General features: G+C 39.4%; 1 protein-coding gene across 2 annotated transcripts in view; it reads left to right on the top strand.

Annotated features, from left to right (window-relative positions):
- PIK3R3 (phosphoinositide-3-kinase regulatory subunit 3) overlaps positions 1-24,994 on the top strand; it is a 99,140-nt gene that overhangs the window by 50,296 nt on the left and 23,850 nt on the right. For both annotated transcript variants that reach the window (XM_030941810.1, XM_010363038.2), the window contains 4 exons: positions 5,049-5,157; positions 8,853-8,951; positions 20,415-20,595; positions 21,337-21,462. In XM_030941810.1, coding sequence (XP_030797670.1) covers positions 5,049-5,157; positions 8,853-8,951; positions 20,415-20,595; positions 21,337-21,462 — 515 coding nt within the window. The remainder of the gene's footprint in view (positions 1-5,048; positions 5,158-8,852; positions 8,952-20,414; positions 20,596-21,336; positions 21,463-24,994) is intronic.

The following is a 24,994-nucleotide window of genomic DNA, read 5'->3' as shown; positions in this document are numbered from 1 at the left end:
ATACTCATTTCAGAAGGTATTTGCTTAGGTGCACTTAACTTATCACTCAGCATTGCAGTGCTCACCTCATGCAAGAACTACTTTGTCAAGGAGTTGAAAAGATGACTAGTGTGTCCTAATCAGTTTTTCCCTCAAGATAGTCCTTTTGAACTACTTAAAGGCTTAATGATTTGGAATTATTTTACCTTTATTTATAATATCACAAGATAGATATAAATCTGCTTATCTTAATGCAATTAGGAGGTTATTAGGAGATAAATTTTTATTCACATTTGCCCAGTATATTCTACAATCTACATGGGAGGGTGGGGAACAGCTCTCAGAGAAGGCAAAACATTTAGATTGAAGATTCAGTTGAGTTTGATAGAGCTACATTTGAGTGTACTCACAATTTTAGGAACAATGAATTATCTTGAAATTTATCCTTTGGATTATAAAGTCCCTATGTTTGGAGACTATGTATATCTAATCTAGTTCATTGCTATGTTCACAGCTTCTGGAACATAGGAGGTGTTCAGTACATATTTGCCTATGTCTGTGTGGAGTGATGATAGATAGTAGGAATGTAGAAATAGGCCAGTATTGCATTCAGTTCAGACCTTATGATTGTGTTCTTTTAGCAACCTCATGTAGCAACTGCCTTTATAAAAATTTCATTCTTCTTACATTTCTGTAGTTCAGAACAGCAAGATACAAGAAGGCAGCCCTCTGTAATAGATGTGAAATGGTCATTACATGTTTGTTGGTGGTAGAGCTATCTGTGAACTATCATTATCCATAAATAGCAGCTTCCTCATGCAGTCTGGTCAACTCAACTCATCTCAATATACAGCTCCTCCAATGAAGGGATGTAGAAAAGTCTCCATAACTCCATTTGAAGGTGATTAGAGTGTAACCCACCTGTTGATATAATGAAGCACATTGGTTCTTGGGCTCTGTTGATCATGTACTCAAATCACTAAGGACTAGATTTGAGAAGCTTAGTGTTTGACCTTAAAGTTTCCCTAGAGGGGATCAATTACTCCTTTTGCTGGGTTTCCATTACAATTTACTTTTTACCGCATTCTGATGAGTATTATAGTTAGGTGTTTCTGTGTGTCATTCTCTCTGGATTTGTTCTTTTGAGTGCAGGGAACACCTTATCTTTGTACCTTTTCATACTATAGTGCAGTGCTTTGTATAGCACAAGTTTACACTGTTAATCCTTGTGTTACATAAGTAGAAGAATTATAAGTTTTGCTAAGTTATAGTTCAAACTGTAGCTACTTTTATAATTCACATAAAATCCTTTTCAAACAAGATGGTTATTTAGCTACTTTGAAAAAAAGTATGGATTATAGCAAATCCACTCCCATCTAGTAATTTCAGAAGTCTGATATTTATTTATTTTAAAACAGCTTTATTGATATATAATTCACATGCCAGGCAGTTTACCCACATTGTATAATTCAGTGATTTTTTAGTATCTTCACAAAGTTGTATAACCATCATGATAGTCAATTTTGGAATATTTTCATTACCTTGAAAGAAATCCTTCATATAGCAGTCACTCCCTATTTCCCCCTTTACTCCCCAGCCCTAGCCAACCATTGATCTACTTTCCGTCACTATAGATTTGCCTATTCTGGACAATGGGATTGTATAATATTTGGCCTTTCATGACAGGCTTCTTTCACTCAGCAAAATGTTTTCAGATTCGTCCATGTTGTAGTATATCAGCACCTCATTCCTTTCTATTGCTGAATAATCTGTTGCATGGACATATACCTCATTTTATTTATCTATTCATCTGTTGATAGATATTTGGGTTGTTTTCCATTTTTGAGCCATTATAAATAACGCTACTATGAACATTCCTGTGCAAGTTCTTGTGTAGATATACGTTTCTTTTTTCTTGGGTATATGTAAGAGTGAAATTGCTGGGCAACTCTGCATTTAGCCTTTTGAGGAAGCCAGACTGTTTTCCAAGCAGCTGCATCATTTTACATTCCCACCAGCAGTCTATGAGTATTCCAATTTCTCCACATCCTCACCAACACTTGTTATTATCTGTCTTTTTGATTATAGTCATCCTAGTGGGTGTGAAGTGGTATTTCACTGTGGTTTTGATTTGCGTTTCTCTGCTGGCTGATTATGTTCAGTATCTTTTCGTGTGCTTATTGGCTACTTGTTTGTCTTTTGGAGAAATATATATTCAGATCCTTTGCCCATATTTAATTGGGTCGTTTGTCTTTTATTGAATTAAAAGAGGCCTTTTATGTATTCTAGATACGAGTACAAAAATATATTTACAGATACAATTACAAATATTTACAAAAATATATTTTATCAGTTCTACTTACAAAAACATTCTCCCATCCTGTAGACTGTCTCTTCACTTTCTTGATGATGTCCTTTGAAGTACAGAAGTTTTTAATTTTGATGCAGTTGATCTATTTTTTTCTTGTTTGTTATTTTCAGTGTCATATTTAAGAAACCGTTACCTAATATAAAGTCACAAATATTTAAGCCTATTTTTTCTTGTAAGAATTTTATAGTTTTAGGTCTTGACATTTAGGTCTTTGATCCATTTTTAGTTAATTTTGGTGTAAGGCAGGGATCCAACTTCATTCTTTTTGTGTGTGGATATCCACTTGTTCCAGAACAATTTGTTAAGAAGACTATTCTTTCCCTCATTGAATTATCTTGACACCCATGTTGAAAATCAGTTGACTAAGGGACTTTATTTATTTATTTTTGAGGCAGTCTCACTCTGTCTCCCAGGCTGCAGTGCAGTGGTGCAATCTCGGCTCACTGCAACCTCTGCCTCCGAAGTTGTAGCAATTCTCCTGCTTTAGCCTCCCGAGTAGCTGGGATTACAGGTGTGCACCACCATGCCCAGCTAATATTTGTATTTTTAGTAGAGATGGGGTTTCATCATGTTGGCCAAACTGGTCTCGAACTCCTGACCTCAGTTGATGTGCCTGCCTCTGCCTCTCAAAGTGCTTGGATTACAGGTGTGAGCCACCACACCCGGCCAACTAAGGGACTTCTGTTCGGGGGAAAATATTCACATTGTTCTCCTTCCCCCCAAGATAGCTTACAATTTTTTGATTAAATTAAGAAAAAAGAAACAATCTCAAAAAAGTTACAAGTACAGTTCAAAGAACGTAATTTTTTTGTATCATTTGAGAGTAAGTTGTCAGCATGATGCCATATGATGACCATGTTTGTGTGTATTTCCCACAAACAAGAACATTTTCCTACAGGAACACAATATAACCATCAAAATCAGAAAACTAACATTGCTGTATTACTGCTATGGTCATACTCAGATCCCATTCAAGTTTTGCCCATTGTCCCAGTGTTGTCCTTAATAGCAAAAAAGATCCAGTCCAGAATTACACATTGCATTTAATTGTCAGGATTCTTTAGTCTTCTTCTTCAATCTGAAACATTTCTTCAGTCTTTCCTTGACCCTCATGACCTGTACATTGTTGAAGATTACAGGTCAGTTATTTTGTAGAATGCCCCTCAGTCATGGTTTGTCTGATGTTTCTTTATGATTAGATTCATATTAGTTTATGCGTATTTGGCAGGGATGTCACAGAAGTGATGTTATGTCCTTCTTAGTGCATTGTATTGGGGTCCACAGTTTCGCCATTATTTCTAATATTAACCTTGATTCTTGATTAAGGTGGTATTTGCCAGGCTTTTTCACTATTGTTGTTTTTCCTTTTGTAATTAGGATTTTGTGGGACAGTATATTGAGATAATAGTAATCTTGGTCCTCATCGATCTTTGTTTATTTATTTATTTATATCTGCATGGACACATATATTCCTATTTTGTTTAATGAGTTATATTTCTTTACTATTATTATTTGTATTGATAGGTCAGCTGTTCCAGATTTAGTCAGTGAGAGCTCCTTCAAGCTCACCCTTTTGTTCTTTTAACATAGCCTCTCCCATTCTTTGAGCACTTCCTTCCTTTTTGGCACAAGATGATGTTCAGGCTCATTTGGTACTTGCTCTATTCTGTCCCTGGAATCAGCGATTTCTTCAAAGAGCCCTGGTTCCTTTTAGTAGAGAATGGTATTAGAAAGCAAGGTCTAGGTGCTCAGTGTACATATTGGGGTGTTGTTGCCCCCAGGACCTCTCAGGGCAGCATTCCCCAACCTTTTTGGCACCAGGGACCGGTTTCATTGCTGGGGTGGGGTCGGGGTGGGGGTATTGGTTTCAGGATGAAACTGTACCACCTCAGATCATCAGGCATTAGTTCGATTTTCAAAAGGAGCACACAACCTCGATCCTTGCATGTGCAGTTCGCAGTAGGATTTGTGCTTCTATGAGAATCTAATGCTGAAGCTCAGGCAGTAATGCTCGCTCGCCCACTGCTCACTTCCTGCTGTGTGGCCCTTTTCCTAATAGGCCATGAACCAGTGCCAGTCCGCGGCCCGGGGGTTAGGGAATCTCTGTCTCAGGGAACAGAGCTAGGGAATATATGTATTCTGTGTACAGACATTTACATATTTATGTTTATATACATTGAAATTCATAAGTTGATAGCAGTAGCTATAATTCCAGTCCAAAGCAAGAGGCTTCACTGTATTACAGTTGAGCAAATTATTAATAACATACCCATCATTTCATAGTTACCCTTTTTTGTTTTTGGTAGTAAGAATACCTAAAATTTACTCACTTGGCAGATTACCAGTATATAATACAATATTATTAACTATAGTTCTCATGTTGTACGTTGGTCACTTAGTGGCTTTTGGACTGAGTTGTTTGGAAAGGGGTTGCATGTTGTCTTTTGAGAGATGATGAAGTTTTACAGACTTAGAAGTTGGTGTTTCATGAGAAGGAAAAAACCGAATATATTGACATTTTCACTTTTTAGGCAATCAAAAGGATTCCTTCTGTTGCTAACATTTAACATAAAATAATACTCAATTTGATTGATAATTATTAGAATCTTAACATACCTTGGTTGATGAGCTGCTCCAGAGGAAATTAGAAAACAAAAAATAATTTACATCTACAGAGTAATATTCATTTCTCTTCTAGCTCTTCCACCAAAGCCACCTAAGCCAATGACTTCAGCAGTTACAAATGGAATGAAGGACAGTTCTGTTTCTCTTCAGGATGCAGAATGGTACTGGGGGGATATTTCAAGGTAACTAGAATGCTACTGTAATTGAATGCAGTTTTTTAAAAAGTCATTTTTGAGAATTAGTAGGTAAAGTAAACCATTTTAAGCCAGGCATGGTGGCTCACGCCTATAATCCCAGCAACTCAGGAGGCTGAGGCTGAAGAAGCACGTAATACCAGGAGTTCAAGGCTGTAAAGAGCACTCTGTTGCACTCTAGCCTGGGCAACAGAGTAAGACCCCCCAAATCTTTTTTTTTTGTTTGTTTGTTTGTTTGAGATGGAGTCTCGCTCTGTCGCCCAGGCTGGAGTGCAGTGGTGTGATCTCTGCTCACGGCAAGCTTGGCCGCCTCCCGGGTTCACGCAATTCTCCTGCCTCAGCCTCCCTGGAAGCTGGGACTACAGGCGCCCGCCACCACGCCTGGCTAATTTTTTTGTATTTTTAGTAAAGATGGGGTTTCACCACGTTCGCCAGGATGGTCTCGATCTCCTGACCTCGTGATCCGCCCACCTCGGCCTCCCAAAGTGCTGGGATTACAGGCGTGAGGCACTGCGCCCGGCCCTGACCCCCCAAAATCTTTTTTTTTTTAAAAAAAAAAAGCATTGTAGTGCCCTACTAATTTTTATTTAAAGATTACCATTTTAGGCCAGGCACGGTGGCTCACACCTATAATCCTAGCACTTTGGGAGGCTGAGGCGGTGGATTGCCTGAGCTCAGGAGTTTGAGACCAGCTTGGGCAACATGGTGAAAAACTGTCTCTACTAAAATACAAAAAATTAGCCGAGCGTGTTGGCATGCACCTGTAATCCCAGCTATTTGGGAGGTTGAGGCAGGAGAATTGCTAGAACCTGGGAGGTGGAGGTTGCAGTGAGCTGAGATAGTACCACTGCACTCTAGCCTTGGCGACAGAGTGAGATGCTGTCTCGAAAAAAAAAAAAAGAAAAAATGCCCATGTAAAAAATTTTGTGTGGGAACATTTCATAAGTGTCTTAATACTTTTCTTCCCATGAAAAAATGACAAGAAAATCTTCGTTATTTATTTATTTTGAGACGGAGTCTCACTCTGTTGCCCAGGCTGGAGTGCAGTGGCACGATCTCAGCTTACTGCAACCTCCGCCTGCTGGGTTCAAGCGATTCTCCTGCCTCAGCCTCCCAAGTAGCTGGGATTATAGTCATGTGTCACTATGCCCTGCTAATTTTTGTGTTTTTAGTAGAGACAGGGATTCACCATGTTGGCCAGGCTGGTCTCAAACTCCTGACCTATGGTGATCCACCTGCCTTGGCCTCACAAAGTGCTGGGATTACAGGTGTCAGCCACTGTCCCTGGCTGAAAATCTTTAAATTATGAGTGTGATTATTACTTCTAATACTATACTGAGGATGGATTTCTAAATAAGTGACACTTAGACATTTAGGATAGTTACATGTGTTTTAGAATTAAAAATATTTGTGGGTACTTACATTTCTGTGCTTTTCTTTCTCTAAGCCAGTGATTCCAAAGTCTTTGCATGAACAAAATTCAATTGAGGTGGAGCCCGGAATCTGCATTTAACAGCTTCCCTGGGTGAATTTGATGCAGTCTCTTTACACACCCCAGTTTGATAAACAGGACTCTAGGACAGATTTGTTTTCTGGGTAAAGTGTGGTTTTAGATAATTTTGAACCCAAAGAGGGAATTATATACATTTAATTTGAATATTGTATTTTCTTATTAAATTTTTTTTCTTGTTAAACTTTGCTTTAATGGGTCTCAGACGTATTTTCTTTTTAAAGCCCTATCCATTTCTGTCATATCAGTTTCCAGGTTGATGCTGTATTCCTCAACACACTTATCTATCCCTTTCTCTTCTCTGTTCTCTTCCTCTACCAAAATGGTATTTATTTAATTTTTTTTTACTCTTACAGTTTCAACTGTTTTAAGAGTATATTTGCATTGTTGTGCAGCCATCATCACCATCAATCTCCAGAACTTTTTTATTTTCCCTAACTGAAATTCTGTACCCATTAAACAGTAACCTTCCATTCTCCCCTCCTTCAGCTTGTGGCAACCACCATTCTGCTTTCTGTCATATGAATTCAATTCTAGGTACTTTGCATAAGTGTAATCATATAATAATTGTCCTTTTGTGACTGGCTTATTTCACTTTCTTCATACTTCTTCAAGATTCATTCATGTTGTAGCATGTGTCAGAATTTCATTCCTTCTTTTTTTTTTTTTTTTTTTTTTTTTTTTTTTGAGACAGAGTCTCACTCTGTCACCCAGGCTGGGGCGCAGTGGCGGGATCTCAGCTCACTGCAAGCTCCGCCTCCCGGGTTTAGCCATTCTCCTGCCTCAGCCTCCCGAGTAGCTGGGACTACAGGCGCCCGCCACCTCGCCCGGCTAGTTTTTTGTATTTTTTAGTAGAGATGGGGTTTCACTGTGTTAGCCAGGATGGTCTCGATTTCCTGACCTCGTGATCCGCCCGCCTCGGCCTCCCAAAGTGCTGGGATTACAGGCTTGAGCCACCGCGCCCGGCCTCATTCCTTCTTAAGGCTAATATCTTATTATATGTGTGTGCTATATATTGTTTTAATCCATTCTGTCCATTTAATCCAATCTGGACATTTGGATTGTTTCTAACTTATGGCTGTTATAAATAATGCTGCAGTTAATATTTGGTGCACACATATCTGAGTCCTTGCTTTCAGTTATTTTGGGTATATACCCAGTAGTGTAATGGAATTGCCAGGTCATATGGTAGGTAATTCTGTGTTTAATTTTTTGAAGAGGACTTAATACATTTCATTTAAAAAAAAAAATTTTTTTTTTTTTTTTTTTTTTTTTTTGAGATAGAGTCTCATTCAGTCTCCCAGGCTGGAGTGCAGTGGTGCAATCTCAGCCCACTGCAACCTCTGCCTCCCGGATTCAAGTGATTCTCCTGTCTCAGCCTCCCAAGTAGCTGGGATTATAGGCGCTTGCCCCACCACCACGTCTGGCTAATTTTGTATTTTTAGTAGAGACAGGGTTTCATCAGGTTGGCCAGGCTGGTCTCGAACTCGTGACCTCAAGTGACCTCTCTGCTTCAGCCTCCTAAAGTGCTGGGATTATAGGCGTGAGCCACTGCACCTAGCCATTTTATTTTAAAATTGATTAGAATATTTCTATTTTAATATTGTACAATAAAATAGTCTATTATTTTTTATTTTAAGATCACATGGTTCTAATATGATTCAAGGGTCTTTTATGCCCTACCATTTCCTTTAAGTGTTCTAGTGTTGTGCCTTAAAGTCCTAAACCAACTATACAGAAGGAATTTGTTATCGGGACAAATTTAAACTGGGAGAAAATCCTATTGAAAGGTTATGAACTTAGTGAATTTTCCCTCTTCTTTTCAGAAGCAGCTGCCACTGTTGCTTAAATATAACCTTCTAAACAGCCGCTGTTTTTTTCCTGAAACTTTACAAGTTCAGACCTGCCTAAGGAAGCCCTAAAGGCTTGATGGAAACAGTATCTCTTACACACATTTGAAATCTGGAAGAGTTTAAAAATCAAATAGCTCTTCTGTAGATTGCATACCACCAAAAATCAAAACAGAAAAGAGCATATTTAATGCAGGGAAGACTAAATGACCTCTAAAGGGCTCCATTATTCTATAACCTACTGCCGAAGCAGCCTTAGCAGTAACATGTAAAGACAACCAGTGTTGATATTTTTTCATTTTTCTTATAATTCTGTTCTTCAGGGAGGAGGTAAATGACAAATTGCGGGATATGCCAGATGGGACCTTCTTGGTCCGAGATGCCTCAACAAAAATGCAGGGAGATTATACTTTGACTTTGCGGTAAGTACTTTTCACTCTTGGCTAGTGCTCTACTGATGTTATTTTTATTCTGGGTATACAGATATTTCTGTATTTAAATCTTTATACAATTTTTCATATTTTCATTTATGTACATAATTTCCAGTCTGGCTAATTCTTTTTTCTATACATTAAGTATTTAAACATTTTGTATAAAAATGGCAACTTAAAAAAATGTAGAAAGTAAATGAAAAGGCTAAAATCCCAAAATGTAAGGGAGTAAGAAGCATACAGTTGACCTTATAAAGTACGTAGATGTCATGGGCATATTCTTTTTTTTTTTTTTTTTTTTTGAGACGGAATCTTGCTCTGTCTCCCAGGCTGGAGTGCAGTGGCATGATCTCCGCTCACTGCAAACTCTGCCTCCTGAGTTCACACCTTTCTCCTGCTTCAGCCTCCCCAGCAGCTGGGACTACAGGCGCATGCCACCACGCCTGGCTGATTTTTTTGCATTTTTTTTTAGTAGCGATGGGGTTTCACCGTGTTAGCCAGGATGGTCTCATTCTCCTGACCTTGTGATCCGCCCGCCTGGGCCTCCCAAAGTGCTGGGATTACAGGCGTGAGCCACCGTGTCCAGCCGTCATGGGCATATTCTAAGGGTAAAAATGAATCTTATCATTCGAATAACCCTTTTATCTTCCTTAATGCAGACTTTAGAAAGCAGAACTCAACATAATTTTGGTTGATGAGGATATGTTGAAGATAAAGCAGTTCCCAGCCTGTATCATGCTTTCCATATGGGCATATTAGAGTCTTTTAAGTGATGGATGTATGACTTTTTATATTTGCACGTATTTTTTTTTTTTTTTTGAGACGGAGTCTCACTTTGTTGCCCAGGCTGGAGTGCAGTGGCACAATCTTGGCCCACTTCAAGCTCTACCACCTGGGTTCACACCATTCTTCTGCCTCAGCCTCCTGAGTAGCTGGGACTACAGGCTCCCGCCACTACGCCCGGCTAATCTTTTGTATTTTTAGTAGAGACGGGGTTTCACCGTGTTGGCCAGGACTGTCTCGATCTCCTGACCTCATGATCCACCCGCCTGGGCCTCCCAAAGTGCTGAGATTACAGGCGTGAGCCACCGCGCCCAGCCTATATTTGCACATATTTTTAAAAGGTTAAGAAAACTACGTGAGAAATTTCCACATTTAATTTTAATAATTAAAGTAGCCCAATTACAATAAAGCCTTATGATTTTTTTAAAAAGGAACTATTTAACAAAAAGAAAATAACAGTAACAATAACAATTACTAACTTTCTTGTACTAAGCCCTTTACATGCATTACATCATTTATTCTTCACAACAACCTTATGACGTAGTTATTACTACTATTCCCATTTTATAGATTAGGTAACTAAGGGTTAACATGGTTAAGGAACTTGCCTAAAGTCTCATAGTTAGAAAGTGGTAGAGGAAGAATTTAAATCCAGATTCATCTGGCTGTTTGCTGCCTTTCCAGCCTAATATCTTTAGAAAAAAAAATGCTATATTTTATGCAAATATGGCATAAATTTGGAGGCACTATTTTAGTTTCTGGTAAAGAGCTAAAGAAATTAATACCTTTGCACCTGAATTGTGCTGACTAATCAGTGTTCTACAGTAATTCATTGAACACAAATTTTCCTCTACTCCAGTCAGGCTTCCGTCTCCACCACTCCATGGAGACTCCTAAACCAGTGGCCACTTTTCTCTTCTTACCTTACTTGACCTCTTAGCAGCATTAGTCATAGACACTTCTTCTTAGAAGCAGTTTATTGTTTTGGCTGTTAAGACATCACACTTTCCTCATTTTCTTCCTAACTTTAAGCTGTTTTGCTCAATATCTAAATGTTAACTGTTCCAGGGCTCAGACTTGGGCCTCCTTTTCTTCTCTGTATTCATTCTGTTAAGGTGAGCTTGTCTGTCCCATTGCCTTAATATGTGTGATGATTAATTTTAGGTGTCAATTTGGCTGGATTAAGGAATACCTAGAGAACTGGTAAAACATTATTTGGGATGTGTCTATGAGAGTATTTCAGATTAGCATTTGAGTCAGTGGACTGAGTAAGGAAGATTACCCCTCAATGTGAGTAAGCACCATCCAATTGGCTGAGGATAGAACAAAAAGAAAGAAAAAAGAATTTTACCTCTCTCTGTCTTGGAGCTGGAGCACACTCTTATTCTGTCCTTGGAAATCAGAACTCCAGCCTTTGGACTCCAGGATTTATACCAATACTCCCCACCCGCTATGGCCTTCAATCTTGGACTGAGAGTTACACCATTGGTTTCCTGGGTTCTGAGGCTTTAGGACTTGGACTGAGCCACACTACTGGCATCCTAGCTTGCAGATGGCCTGTAATGGGACTTCTCAGCCTCCATAATCATGTGAGCCAGTTCCCCTGATAAATCCCCTCATATTTATCTTTCTCTCTCTCCTATTGGTTCTGTCTCTCTGGAGAACTCTGATTAACATAGATTTGGTACCAGGAATGATTCTAGTTTTTTTTTTTTTTTTTTGAGACAGGTTCTTGCTCTGTCTCCCTGGCTGGAGTGCAGTAGCATGATCATGGCTCACTGCAGCCTTAACCTCCCAGGCCTAAGTGATCCTCCTACCTCAGCCTCCTGAGTAGCTAGGACCCAAAGGCGCATGCCACCACACCCAGCTAATTTTTGTGTTTTTTATTTTTTGTAGAATGGAGTCTCCCTGTGTTGCCCAGGCTGGTCTCAAAACTCCTGGGCTCAAACAGTCCTCCTGCCTCAACCTTCCAGTGCTGGGATTACAGGCGTGAGCCACTGCGCCCAGCCTGAAGAAGATAATTTTAAGGATGAGTTTCCTTAGTTAGTTTTGGGGTTCCCGGAATTGGCTAATTTGATGAGACTTAAAAATGCTAAGGACCCTACTTCTAATAGTACAGAGAGCACTGATAGTCCATAGTGTGAACTGTTTATATAGAGATATGCAAAAAATCTACATTTGATATTTCTAATTTACCACCTGTAAGAGGCAAGGAACTTGGCAGCCCTGTATTTGATACTGTCAAAAATGTTGCCAGACAAAGTGATGAAAGAAAAGGGTGAGCTCAGGGTTTTCATTTCCTGACCCCAGCTCTGCCATAAATAGCCCAAGAGCTTCTAAGTATGCCCTAAGTCAGAGTCTTCTCTTCTGTTTCCACAGGTCTGAAATTACAAAAAATCAAACACATGCTCCCATCATGTGATTAGCTGAATTACAATCAAAGTTGAAATCTCAGCCTTGTAAGGTGTCTGCTGTTAAAATGAGAGCATTGGTTGGGAAAGAATGGAATTCTATACATTTGGATGGGGATGTGTGGGAAGACCCTGATGAGGTTGGGGACATTGAGCTCCTAAATTCTGATGAGTCTTGTTTGCCAGCAGAAATGGCTTCCCTCCCCCAGTAACAGCATCCCCCTTACACTGGCCTTTCCACCTTTATCTGAGGGGATTGACTCTCCATTGCCTGAGGAAACCGTAATGGCCTTCCTGGAGGCAACTGCTAAGCAAGAGGATGCTGAGTCTTCTCAGGACCCACACCCACCACCCCTCTTTGCTTCTAGACCTATAGCTAGACTTGAGTCCCAGCAGCCCCTAAAGATGAGGTACAAAGTTTTACCCATGAGGAGATGTGCTACGTGCTAAAAAAGCTACTTGAGTTTTCTAATTTATACAAGCAGAAATCTGGAAAACAGGTATGGGAATAGCTATTTAGGGTGTAAGATAATGATGGAAGGAACATAAACTTGAGTCAGGCTGAATTTATTGTTTTTTTTTTGTTTGTTTGTTTGTTTTTGAGATGGAGTCTCGCTCTGTCGCCCAGGCTGGAGTGCAGTGGCGCAATCTCGGCTCACTGCAAGCTCCGCCTCCTGGGTTCCCTCCATTCTCCTGCCTCAGCCTCCCGAGTAGTTGGTACTACAGGCGCCCGCCACTACGCCTGGCTAATTTTTTATATTTTTAGTAGAGACGGGGTTTCACCTGTGTTAGCCAGGATGCTGTTGATCTCCTGACCTTGTGATCCACCTGCCTAGGCCTCCCAAAGTGTTGGGATTACAGGCATGAGCCACCGCGCCTAGCTGAATTTATTGTTATTGGCCCACCAAACACATTCTGCATTTAATATTGCAGCTCAGGGAGTTAGAAAAGGCAACAGTTGGCCAGGCATGGTGGCTCACGCCTATAATTCCAGCACTTTGGGAGGCCAAAGTGGGCAGATCACGAGGTCAGGAGTTCAAGACCAGCCTGGCCAAAATGTAGTGAAACCCTGTCTGTACTAAAAATACTGGAAAAAAAAAATTAGCTGAATGTGGTGGCATGCGCCTGTAGTCTCAGCTACTCGGGAGGCTGAGGCAGAGAAATCACTTGAACCCAGGAGGTGGCGGTTGCAGTGAGCCAAGATCACGCCACTGCACTCTGGCCTGGGTGACAGAGCGAGACTCTGTCTCAAAAAAAAAAGAAAAGGCAACAGTTTATTTGGTTAGTTGGCTGAAACATGGATGAAAAGATGGCCTACTATGAGCCAGTTGGAGGTGTCTGATCTACCTTGGTTAACACAGAGGAAGAAATTCAAAGGCTTAGGGAGGAGACTGGGTTGCTAGAGTGGATTTGTCATTTAAAATCTACTTATTCACACTGGGTGGGTCCAGACCACATACTTTTTAGCAGTACTCTGAGAAACAGATTTGTGAGGAGAACCCCATCATCCCTAAACTCCATGATTGCCCTTCTCTGTAGGCCGGACCTTAAAATGGGAACTGCAGTCGGTCAACAGAAAAATTTAAATGCGTGGGAATAACTGGATCCCAGGGTAGCAGAGGCCAAGTGAAGGGACTCAGTTGACAAAGGCAAGGTGGACATGGTTATCATAATGGACAGCAGAAGCAAAGCAACAGTCAGAATACTCTGACTCATGTAGACCCATGGCATTGACTAATTCACTGTGTGGGCAGCTCACTGTCTATTTTCTTCTCCCTTCTCACCTAGTCTGTCTTGGCCTACTACAGTTTAAATTCCCTGAGGTTGGGGATTTTGTTTTATCATTGCTATATCTCCAGTGTCTAGATTAGTGCCTGATAATGGGTAAGCATTAGAGAATGGATGTCTAATAAGTGTGTGTGTGTGTGTGTATATATATATATATATACACGTGTGTATATATATATATATATATATATATACACACGTGTGTATATATATATATATATATACACGTGTGTATATATATATATATATATATATATACACGTGTGTATATATATATATATATATACACGTGTGTATATATATATATATATATATATATATATATATATATATATTTATATTTGTATTTTTTAGACAGGGTCTCTCTCTGTCATCCAGGCTAGAGTACAGTGATGTGATCATAGCTCACTGGAGGTTTGAACTCCTGAGCTCAAGTCATCCACCTGCCTCAGCCTCCCGAGTAGCTAAGACTACAGGGGTGTGCCACCATGCCTGGCAGCTAATTTTGTAAAAATTTCTTTGTAGAGATGAGGTCACACTATGTTGCCCAGGCTGGTCTCACACTATGGGTCTCAGGTGATCCTCCCACCTTGGCCTCCCCAGTCCTGAGATTACAGGTATGAGCCACCATGCCCAGCCTATAAATACTTTTTTAATAGAAGAATATGCTGCTTATTTTTCTGGAAAATGGTTTTAATCCCACACTAAGTTGTAGAATTTCATTCCTTTTAAGGTTGAATAATAGTCTGCTATATGTATATACTACATTTTGTTTATCCGATCATCACTTGATAGCATTAGCAAGAATGTTTGAAAGTTTTCATGTATCTATCACAAGGTCTGACATACAGTAGGTGTTTGGTAGGTGTTGTGTAAATGTTTGAATGAAAGAATTAGAGAAAGACAAAGTTTCTCACAGAAAATGGCAGTTGAGCTAGGCCTTGATAGATTTTTGCAAGGCAGAAGAGTGATGATCTTAAGTCAATTTAATAAATACAACTGAGTGCTAATTACTCTGCAGGGTATTTAACAATGAGTTAAAACTTTTGTCTCAGGGAATATATAATCTAGTGAGGACAATGGGAATGAGAAAATGGCTTTGAGTGAAATTTTAATAGCAGGAGAGGTTCACACAATGTGCTTTGGAGGCTGAAAGGGAGAAAAGAGATATCTTTGTTAAAAGAATGTCGAAAACTGACCTTCATGGAAGAGATCGCATTTGCAGAATATCTTGAAGAAGGGGATAGGTTTGGACATGTAGAAAGTGGGAGGGGAGTAGCAGGAATAGATAACAATAGGGGCAAATATACGGAGGTGAGATTTTATAGCTGCTTTCTGTGAGATGTAGTCCTGTTAGGCTAAAATATAAAGTTTGTAAAGAAGAAGTGGCAGGGGATAGGAGGTTGGAAAGGGGTCATGTTTAAGAGGGCCTTGAATTCCAGAACTTGGGAGTTTGTATTTAATGTTGTAGGTAGGTGGGGAGAACCACTGCATTTTTTTGGCAGGGAAATTGTGATCAGGCTATATATGTGTGTGTGTATATATATATATATATATATTCGTTTTCAGACAGAGTCTTGCTCTGTTGCCCAGGCTAGAGTGTAACGGTGCGATGTCGGCTCATTGCAACCTCTGCCTCCCAGGTTCAAGTGATTCTCCTGCCTCAGCCTCCTGAGTAGCTAGGATTACAGTCGTGTGTCACTACCCCCAGCTAATTTTTGTATTTTTGGTAGAGGCAGGATTTCACCATGTTGGCCAGGCTGGTCTTGAACTCCTGACCTCAGGTGATCCACCCGCCTCTGCCTCCCAAAGTGCTGGGATTACGGGCATGAGCCACCGCGGGGATAAATGTTGACTTCTAGCTGCTCCAGAACTGCAAGGTAGAAATGTATCTAGGATATAGCTAGAAATGTAGTTTAATGCTTAGGAGAGAGTATAGGGCCAGAGAAAGAGTCAAGCTACCATATGCATAGAGTAAATGGGATTTTTTTATGGAAAAAATATATAAAATTTAAAAAGGTGTGGAGGCTGAAGGCAAAATTTTTTTTTAGGGAATAACTGGGGTCAGGGAGGAGACAGAAAGAGTGGTTTGAGAGGTTGAAAGAAAATAATAATTTCATCAAAGTTATGGAAGGATGAAATAAAGAAGGCAGAGAGTGAGGGAGAAGGAAGACCTGGGATAAAGGAAGGGGACAGAGTCTGAATTTGTTCAGTCATTGGTGACTCTCAAATGAGAGGAATGACAGTGAAACCAGAATACAGAGAGTAGTAGGTAGTGAGGAAATAGAGATTTTTCAGTTCAATAACTCTTATTTTTTAAATTGGTAAGTAGTATTTGTTGTAGAAAATCTGGATACTTAACAAATCTTTAAGAATCTGCTATCTGCCAGACATTGGACTAGGTGCTGAGATGCAAGGAGTACTAGCATGAGAAAGACATGACCTTCAATTCCTTCATTCCTTCTCTCATCTCTGCTTAGAGTCCATAGTACATTATTATTAAAATTACCCATGTGAATATATTCTTAAACTTGCTCCTCTTCCTCCATTGTAGTCACGAGACTAAATTCCAACACATGAATTCAATTCTCCATCTAGTCCTTGCCTATACTTGAGCTGCTGAATGTGGAGAAAGGGATGTGACCACATGGATTGGTCTCACATTAATTATGACCACTAACCTTAAGTGACCTTTAAAACTGCCCAGCTTAACTTCTGCATTTCCCAATGCATTCATACCGCTTCCCCGTCACTTTTCTAAATGACAATTTCACATGTTCTTTTTTTTCTCTTTTAAAGGACAACCCTTCTTCCCACTTTTAACTAAAGAACTTGATTTTAATTTCACTGATAATGTGGACACAGTCAGACGAGAACTCCTTCATGCTCCTATTACCACAGCTGTCAACATATTTACACATTAATGTGAATAGTCTGCCGCTTTTCTCTTCCAGTGGATGACTATTCATGTCCTTGTCCAGGGTCTGCCTCTCTGTTTGTGGACTGGATCCCATCCCATCCCTCTAATCTACTCAAGGACATAACTCTAGAAACTATCTTGTCCTCTTTTTTGGATCAACAATTTTTGTCTCTCTATTGAGTCTTTCCCATCAGCATATAAATATACTCTTATTATCTCCCATTTAAGAATAGTAAATAATTGACCCAATATCTCTTTCTAGCTACTTCCCTATTTCTCTGCCCTTATTTACAGCAGTATTCCTCAAGACACTTGCCTATGGGCATGTCTTCTTTGTCTTCTTTCATTTTCTTGAATCCATTCCAGTCAGGGTTCTATCCTTACCATTTCACTGAAACCATTTAGTCAGTTCATTTAGTGATACCTGCTTTGCCAAACCTAATTATCAGTGGACTTGGTTGATAATTTTCTCTTTGTTGAAATGCTTTTGTACGTGTTGTTTTTTAGGATATCACACTCTTAGTTCTCCTCTTACTTCATTAATTGCTCCCTTTTGGTTTCCTTTGCTGGTTCTTCCTTCCATGTCTCTGACCACTAAACATTGGCATACCCCAGTTCTTAGTCCTTGGACGTCTTCTTCTGTCCAGCTATACTCACCTTCAAATAACATCTATCGGCTGGCAACTCCTGAATTTCTGTCTTTAGCCCAGACCTTTCTCCTGAACTTTAGATTCTTTAAGTAGGCTGCTGGATCATCTGCTTTTGAATGTTTAGTAGGCATCTCAAACTTAAAGTGTCTAAAATCAAACTTTTTCCACCTTTAAACATATTCTTTTTTTTTTTATTTTTTATTTTTTTTAACTCTGTAACCTTGGCTAGAGTGCAGTGGCATGATCTCAGCTCACTGCAACCTCTGCTTCCTTGGTTCAAGTGATTCTTCTGCCTCAGGCTCCTGAATAGCTGGGATTCCAGGTGTCCTCCACCACGCCAGGTTAATTTTTGTATTTTAGTAGAGACGGGGTTTCACTGTGTTGCTCAGGCCGGTCTCGAACTCCTGACCTCAAGTGATCTGCCCTCCTCGGCCTCCCAAAGTGCTGGGATTACAGGTGTGAGCCACTGTGCCTGGTCTAAACCCATTCTTTTTTTTTTTTTTTTTTTTTTTTTTTTTGAGACGGAGTCTCGCTCTGTCGCCCAGGCTGGAGTGCAGTGGCCGGATCTCAGCTCACTGCAAGCTCCGCCTCCCGGGTTCACGCCATTCTCCTGCCTCAGCCTCCTGAGTAGCTGGGACTACAGGCGCCCGCCAGGTCGCCCGGCTAGTTTTTTTTTTTGTATTTTTAGTAGAGACGGGGTTTCACCATGTTAGCCAGGATGGTCTTGATCTCCTGACCTCGTGATCCGCCCGTCTCGGCCTCCCAAAGTGCTGGGATTACAGGCTTGAGCCACCGCGCCCGGCCAACCCATTCTTTTTAAATAGCCTTCTTCATGTCAATAAATGACAATTCCATTCTTCTGATTGCTTATGACATAAACCTTGAAATCATCTTTATCTTGTCTCTCTGTCATATCCGTACCAAGCCATCAGCAAATCCTGTCAGCTCTGTCTTCAAAATATATTAAGATTCTCACTATTTCTCATGACCTGTACTGCTGCTACCCTCATCCAAGACACCATCATGCCTTGCCTAGATTATTATAAAAGTTTCACAGGTGATATTTCCACTTATACCGCTGCCCCCTTTGAACAGTCTTTTCTCAACCCAGCAGCTAGAGTGAGCCTTTTAAACCGCAAGATAGATTACATGATTCTACTGAAAACCCTTTTATGCCTCCCATCTCACTCAGTAAAAGCTCAAGCCCTTACAGTAATCTACAGACTGTTATTACATAATCTAAGCTCCTTTTACCTCTCTTACCTAGTCTCCTATTACTCTCTCCCTTTTGCTTGTTCAGGCCCAGCATCACTGGCCTTCTTGCTGTTCCTTGAGCGTGCCAAGCATGCCCTTACCGCACCTCTCTCTAGGACACTTCCCGTACATGTCTGCTGTACTAGCTCCCTCACTTCACTTAGAACTCTGTTCAAATATCAGCTGAACACAGAGATTTTCCTTGAGCAATACAATCCTCCACCACAAGAACTCCTTTCCCTTTACTCTGTTTTATTTTTTTCCCAATAGACTTACTACCATTTGGTATATTTAGTTGTTTATTTTTGTGTTCTATCTTGAGAAATTTGTTATCTTCCTTAATAAACTGAAAGACAGAGATATGTTCCTTATGCTGTTAAACTGGAAGCTCCACGAGAGCATGGACTGTATCTGGCTTGTTTATCATGTATCTGTAGTGCATCATGTAATTCCTGGCACATATATATTCAGCACATCATTTTAAATGAATGAATGCCTTTTAACTTTAACAGAGAGGCCAGCTTGCAATTATTGTATGTGTGAGTGTACACATTTGTAGTAACTGTATATGATTAGATGGTCTTTCTCATGTACATTTAATAGAAATAATTTATCATCCATCTAAAAACTGACCTAAACATTGTTTAAATCAGCTTATAGGGTCAATCTTACTGCGTTTGACCTTTTACAAATCCCAGTGCCTCATTTATTATATAAAATGGCATGGCATAAAGAGAGATGGGGGCATAAATCTGCATGCTGCTGTAAGAAGAATTGAATGGGAATAGTACAGCATTTTGCTATGAATCAGCCTGCTGTGCTTTTAGATTATGCCTTATGGGACTTGCAAAACATTGCTATTTTAAACTTTAGTTATAAATTATCTTTTAAGGGACCATTTAGATATGACTTAGTAAACAAAGGTGGCCTGAACTGTCCAAGCATGAAATTACATTCATCTAATATACATAGCTCTTCAAAGCTATACTTTGTAAAACGGTTGAATGAATTCACTCATTTACATGTTGTGATAGCCTAAACAGTCATTTCTGAGAATTATAAGCAAGTGTAAAAGACAAAATAGTATAAGGTTCTAGATGAATTATGCAGCTATAAATCATAGATTAAGGAGCTCAATTATGTTTGTGCATTAACAACAAAACCTTGAGTGTGTTGGTGATTGTGTGACAAATATTTATCATTCCTTTCATATAGAGATGGCTTCTGCTCCCTCCACAGAGACATACAACCACATATCTTTGGGTCCTTAGGAGATTTTTTCTGTTCTTCCTGATTAAAAATATTGATAGAATTTACATTTGAAAATTCATTGAGAATATAAACAAAAATAGAATTTATTTGTTTTATTTTTCTTAAGTGATTTTTTTGTTACATTTGTTCATACTGAATTCTGTGTAGATATGTTGACCTTTAATAACCAAGGTGTTTTATGGACAAAACAATGCAAAAGTAATAATATATATATATGTTCACACACAATAACATGTCTTTTCACTCCTTCCAGCCACATTAACATAGTAAAACTTGTTTATTATGTGACACCAAGCTTTCATATCTCCATATGAAAACAGTAGTTCAGTTGAATTTGGGGGAAAAAAATCCACAGTTGTTGTCTTATTGTTCACAGGAAGGGAGGCAATAATAAGTTAATAAAGATCTATCACCGGGATGGTAAATATGGCTTTTCTGATCCTCTGACATTTAATTCCGTGGTGGAGCTCATTAACCACTATCACCATGAATCTCTTGCTCAGTACAATCCCAAGCTTGATGTGAAGCTGATGTACCCAGTGTCCAGATACCAACAGGTAAGATTATGGAAGTCCTTGCTAGCTATTGAGCAAGTCATTATTTAACAACCTTATTTGATTTTATTTATGAGTGTTATCAGTTTAAAAAAACTAGCCATTTTATTATTTATTTATTTATTTACTTTGAGACAGAGTCTCTGTTGCCCAGGCTTTAGTGCAGTGGCATGAATATGGCTCACTGTAGTCTTGACCTTCTGGGCTCAAGTGGTCCTCCTGCTCAGCCTCCCCAGTAGCTGGGATCACAGGTGCATACCACAACTTCAGGGTCTTGCCATGTTGCCCAGGCTAATCTTGAACTCCTGGGCTCAAGCAGTCTTCTCACTTTGGCCACCGAAAGTGTTGGGATTATAGGCATGAGTCATTGTGCCTAGTGCCTACTTAAGATTTTAGATATTTTTGGAACTTATTTTGTGGCTACCCTTCTATAATATCTTATTGCATGTACTTGTTACCTTGATATAAAAATACTTATGTTTATGTTTCCCACTTATACTTCATTTCTTAATTTTTAAAGTATTAATCATTTTGATGTGATTTAAAGGCTGATCTTAATATTATCAAAGGATTTGGTACATTTGTGTGCACTTGATATTAATACAGTGACTTAAACTTGTACAGTTGAAATACAGTTTAAAAATAATAGATGGTTGAGGTGATATTTTCCTTTAAAAAATAGATATGGAAAAAGTCCCATGTCAGAATTGTTAACATTCTTTATTTTTTTCTTTACCTGTATAGGATCAGTTGGTAAAAGAAGATAATATTGATGCAGTAGGTAAAAAACTGCAAGAATACCACTCTCAGTATCAAGAGAAGAGTAAAGAGTATGATAGGCTCTATGAAGAATATACAAGAACATCCCAGGTTGGCATATTTATGTTGTTTTGACTAGTATGTGTGCAATGTTTTAGTTACATCAAATTTTCTATCATTCACTTGATGATCTTTAGCTGTTTTAATGTCTTAAAGGCTTAAACAGCCTTTTTGAAACTTTGATGATATAAATTCCCCTCCCTTCTTAATTGGTTAAGGATATAATTTGTATCAGTTAATATTAACTGGTCACAAGTGACAAAAAAAGAACAAAGGCTTCAGATAGAAACTTAGTTTTCTTTCATGTGTATATAGGAACTACACGGGTGTTAGGGTAACTCCACTGTCCTCAGAACTTACGGGCATTTTCTGTCTTGATGCTTGGCTATCTGTGGAAGAGGGCTTACTCTAATACTGGCTGTAACAACCATATTCTAGTAAACAGGAAGGAAGAATAGGAAGGAGAAAGGAAGGTTCTCTATCTTTAAGATAACTTCCTAGAAGGAGCACACACTGCTTTCACTTTTATTCCACTGGCTAGAACTAAATCGCATGGTCATACCTAGCTACAGGTCACAGCTAGCTGTAGGGGAGGCTGAGAAATCTAGTTTTTATTTGGTCAGGTGTGCTCAACAAACATGTGGGGATTTACTGAGGAAGAAGGAGCTGATGGATGGAAATTGTGGGCTTACTAGTAGACTTAACTATATAGTTTTTAGATAATTAACTTTAATAACCAGTAATACTTACTTTTCATATTTATGATGTAGAGCAAAATTCTATAGAATAATCTAGTTTCTTTCTTTGGACTTCTTATGCCTGACTACTTTGATTCTTTTTTAGCTAGACTTGGTTTAATTTGCCCTAAGTTGTCACATACTTTGTCAAAAGTGTTTGGAATTTTGATGAAGCTGGGTATCTTCAGAGAAGTTTACTTTTTATAATATTTGGGTAGGAAGTGGCTTAGGAAAATATATTTAACTGTATTTCTCATGTACATTCTCTTGGAACACAAGTTATTACTTTGAATATCAAATGATTTATAGAAGCATTAGTCCATGTTGATTCTACTTAATTCCTAGTGAATTCTTAGTGCAACAGTAGCTTACCCTGGGCTCTTTCTAGTAGATAATAATAATGGATTTTTTTAGTGTTTACTTTCTATTTCATGAATTTCTGCTCTTTTTAATTTTTTTCTGCCTTTTTTCGGTTTAATTTTCTCTTTTCCTGCTTCTTAAGGTGGAAATTTTGTTCATTCCTTTAAAAACTGTCTTTTCTGGCCAGGCGCGGTGGCTCAAGCCTGTAATCCCAGCACTTTGGGAGGCCGAGACGGGCAGATCACGAGGTCAGGAGATCGAGACCATCCTGGCTAACACGGTGAAACCCCGTCTCTAATAAATTAAATACAAAAAATTAGCCAGGCGTGGTGCCCGGCGCCTGTAGTCCCAGCTACTCAGGAGGCTGAGGCAGGAGAATGGCGTGAACCCGAGAGGCGGAGCTTGCAGTGAGCTAAGATCCGGCCACTGCACTCCAGCCTGGGACCAGCCTGGGTGACAGAGCGAGACTCCGTCTCAAAAAAAAAAAAAAAAAAAAAAAAAACTTTATTTTTTACAATAAGCACTTTAAAGCAATACATTTTCCTCTAAGCACTGCATGTATGCATCTCACAAATTTTGTCATACTCTGTTTTCCTTATTATTCAGTTTTTAATATTTTCTCTTTTTCTGTGATTTCTTCTTTTGCCCCTTGTGTTTTTAATTTCTAAATATTTGGGACTTTCAAATATATTATTTATTTCTAATTTAAATTAATTTTGTTGTTAGTAAATATATATTCATTAAAGTTATATTCTTTTGACATTTATTGACCTAGATTTTATTTTATTATTAATATTTTTATGAGACAGAATCTTGCCCTGTCCCCCAGGCTGGAGTGAAGTGGCACCATCTCAGCTCACTGTAACCTCCGCCTCCCGGGTTCAAGCAATTCTCCTGCCTCAGCCTCCCGAATAGCTGTGATTACAGGTGCCCGCCACCATGCCTGGCAAATTTTTGTATTTTTAGTAGAGACAGATTTTCACCATGTTGGCCAGGCTGGTATCAAACTCCTGACCTCAGGTGATTCGCTCATCTCAGCCTCCCAAAGTGCTGGGATTACAGGCGTGAGCCACTTTGCCCGGCCAGATCTTTTTTTATTTTTATTTTTATTTTTATTATTATTATTATTTTTATTTTTTTTGAGACGGAGTCTCGCTCTGTCACCCAGGCTGGAGTGCAGTGGCCAGATCTCAGCTCACTGCAAGTTCCGCCTCCCGGGTTCACACCATTCTCCTGCCTCAGCCTCCCGAGTAGCTGGGACTACAGGCGCCGCCACCTCGCCAGGCTAGTTTTTTTTTTGTATTTTTAGTAGAGACGGGGTTTCACCATGTTAGCCAGGATGGTCTCGATCTCCTGACCTCGTGATCCACCTGTCTCGGCCTCCCAAAGTGCTGGGATTACAGGCTTCAGCCACCGCGCCCGGCCTATTTTTATTTTTTATTTTACTTACTTATTTTTTAAGTAGAGATGGGGTTTTGCCATGTTGGTTAGGCTGGTCTTGAACCCCTGACCTCAAGTGATCGACCTGACTCAGCCTCCCAAAGTGCTGGGATTACAGGCATGAGCCACCGTGCCCAGCCACAAACAAAGCCACAAACAACTCTTTAAGAAGCTTATCTGTGATTTGAAGAGAATTTTGGAATAAGAGTGCTTTTTTTTCAAAGTGTTGTTACCAGAGCTTGCTTATATGCTGCTAAGAAGGAATCATTAGACTGGGAGAGTTAATAATGTAAAAGGGGCTAGCTGATACAATAGAGTGAAGGACCCAGAAAGGAAAGGGAGCTGAGACCCAGAGCACATGTGAATAAAGGGAGGGGAAGGGAGAGAAGAGGTGAACAGGTAGGTTTATAGTTTTGGTGGCAGGTGTAGTGGTATAGTGGCATTGTTTATGGGGGAGGTGCTGACTTAATAGTGATATCAAATACTTTTCCCTTTGCTGTTCTACTTACCGATATATATACCAGTGTTAATAAAATCTAAATTATTAGTGTTTTCTTTGAAGATCCAGGGCCAGAACTTGATAGGTAATTTCTAACCTTCAAGGCAAGGGAGCTAAGGCTATCCACTATAATTTAAGAGTTGTAGAATTAGTACCAAGATATTTGGCATATGGGCATTCTAGTTAGTTTTTAATATTAAGATACATATGATGTAATCTCAACTGTATGGACTATCACAAGGTTCCAGCCTTCCTCATCTGCTAATCCTCTAATGTTCTAGCCCTACTGGGCAATTACTAATCCTTGAACATGCCTTGTTATTTTATGTATACATTATACCATGCCTCCTTTGTGCAGTGCTGCATTTTCTTCCTCTATCTCAGTTCTTTAAGACCTAGCTTAAGTGTCACCTCCTCTGTGAAGTCTCTGTAAAGCAATAAATAACTAGTTAATATCACTTGGTTGCCTCTTCCATGACATGAAACCAAACCTTATTAGAGTTCAGAAATCTATTCCACCTGTATATTCTGAGTCTTAGAGGGCAGG

The sequence above is a fragment of the Rhinopithecus roxellana genome, chromosome 12 (assembly GCF_007565055.1).
Source record: "Rhinopithecus roxellana isolate Shanxi Qingling chromosome 12, ASM756505v1, whole genome shotgun sequence".
Lineage (NCBI taxonomy): Eukaryota > Metazoa > Chordata > Mammalia > Primates > Cercopithecidae > Rhinopithecus > Rhinopithecus roxellana.
The sequence above is the reverse complement of the archived record's forward strand: the minus strand, read 5'-3'. Positions and strand labels throughout refer to the sequence as shown.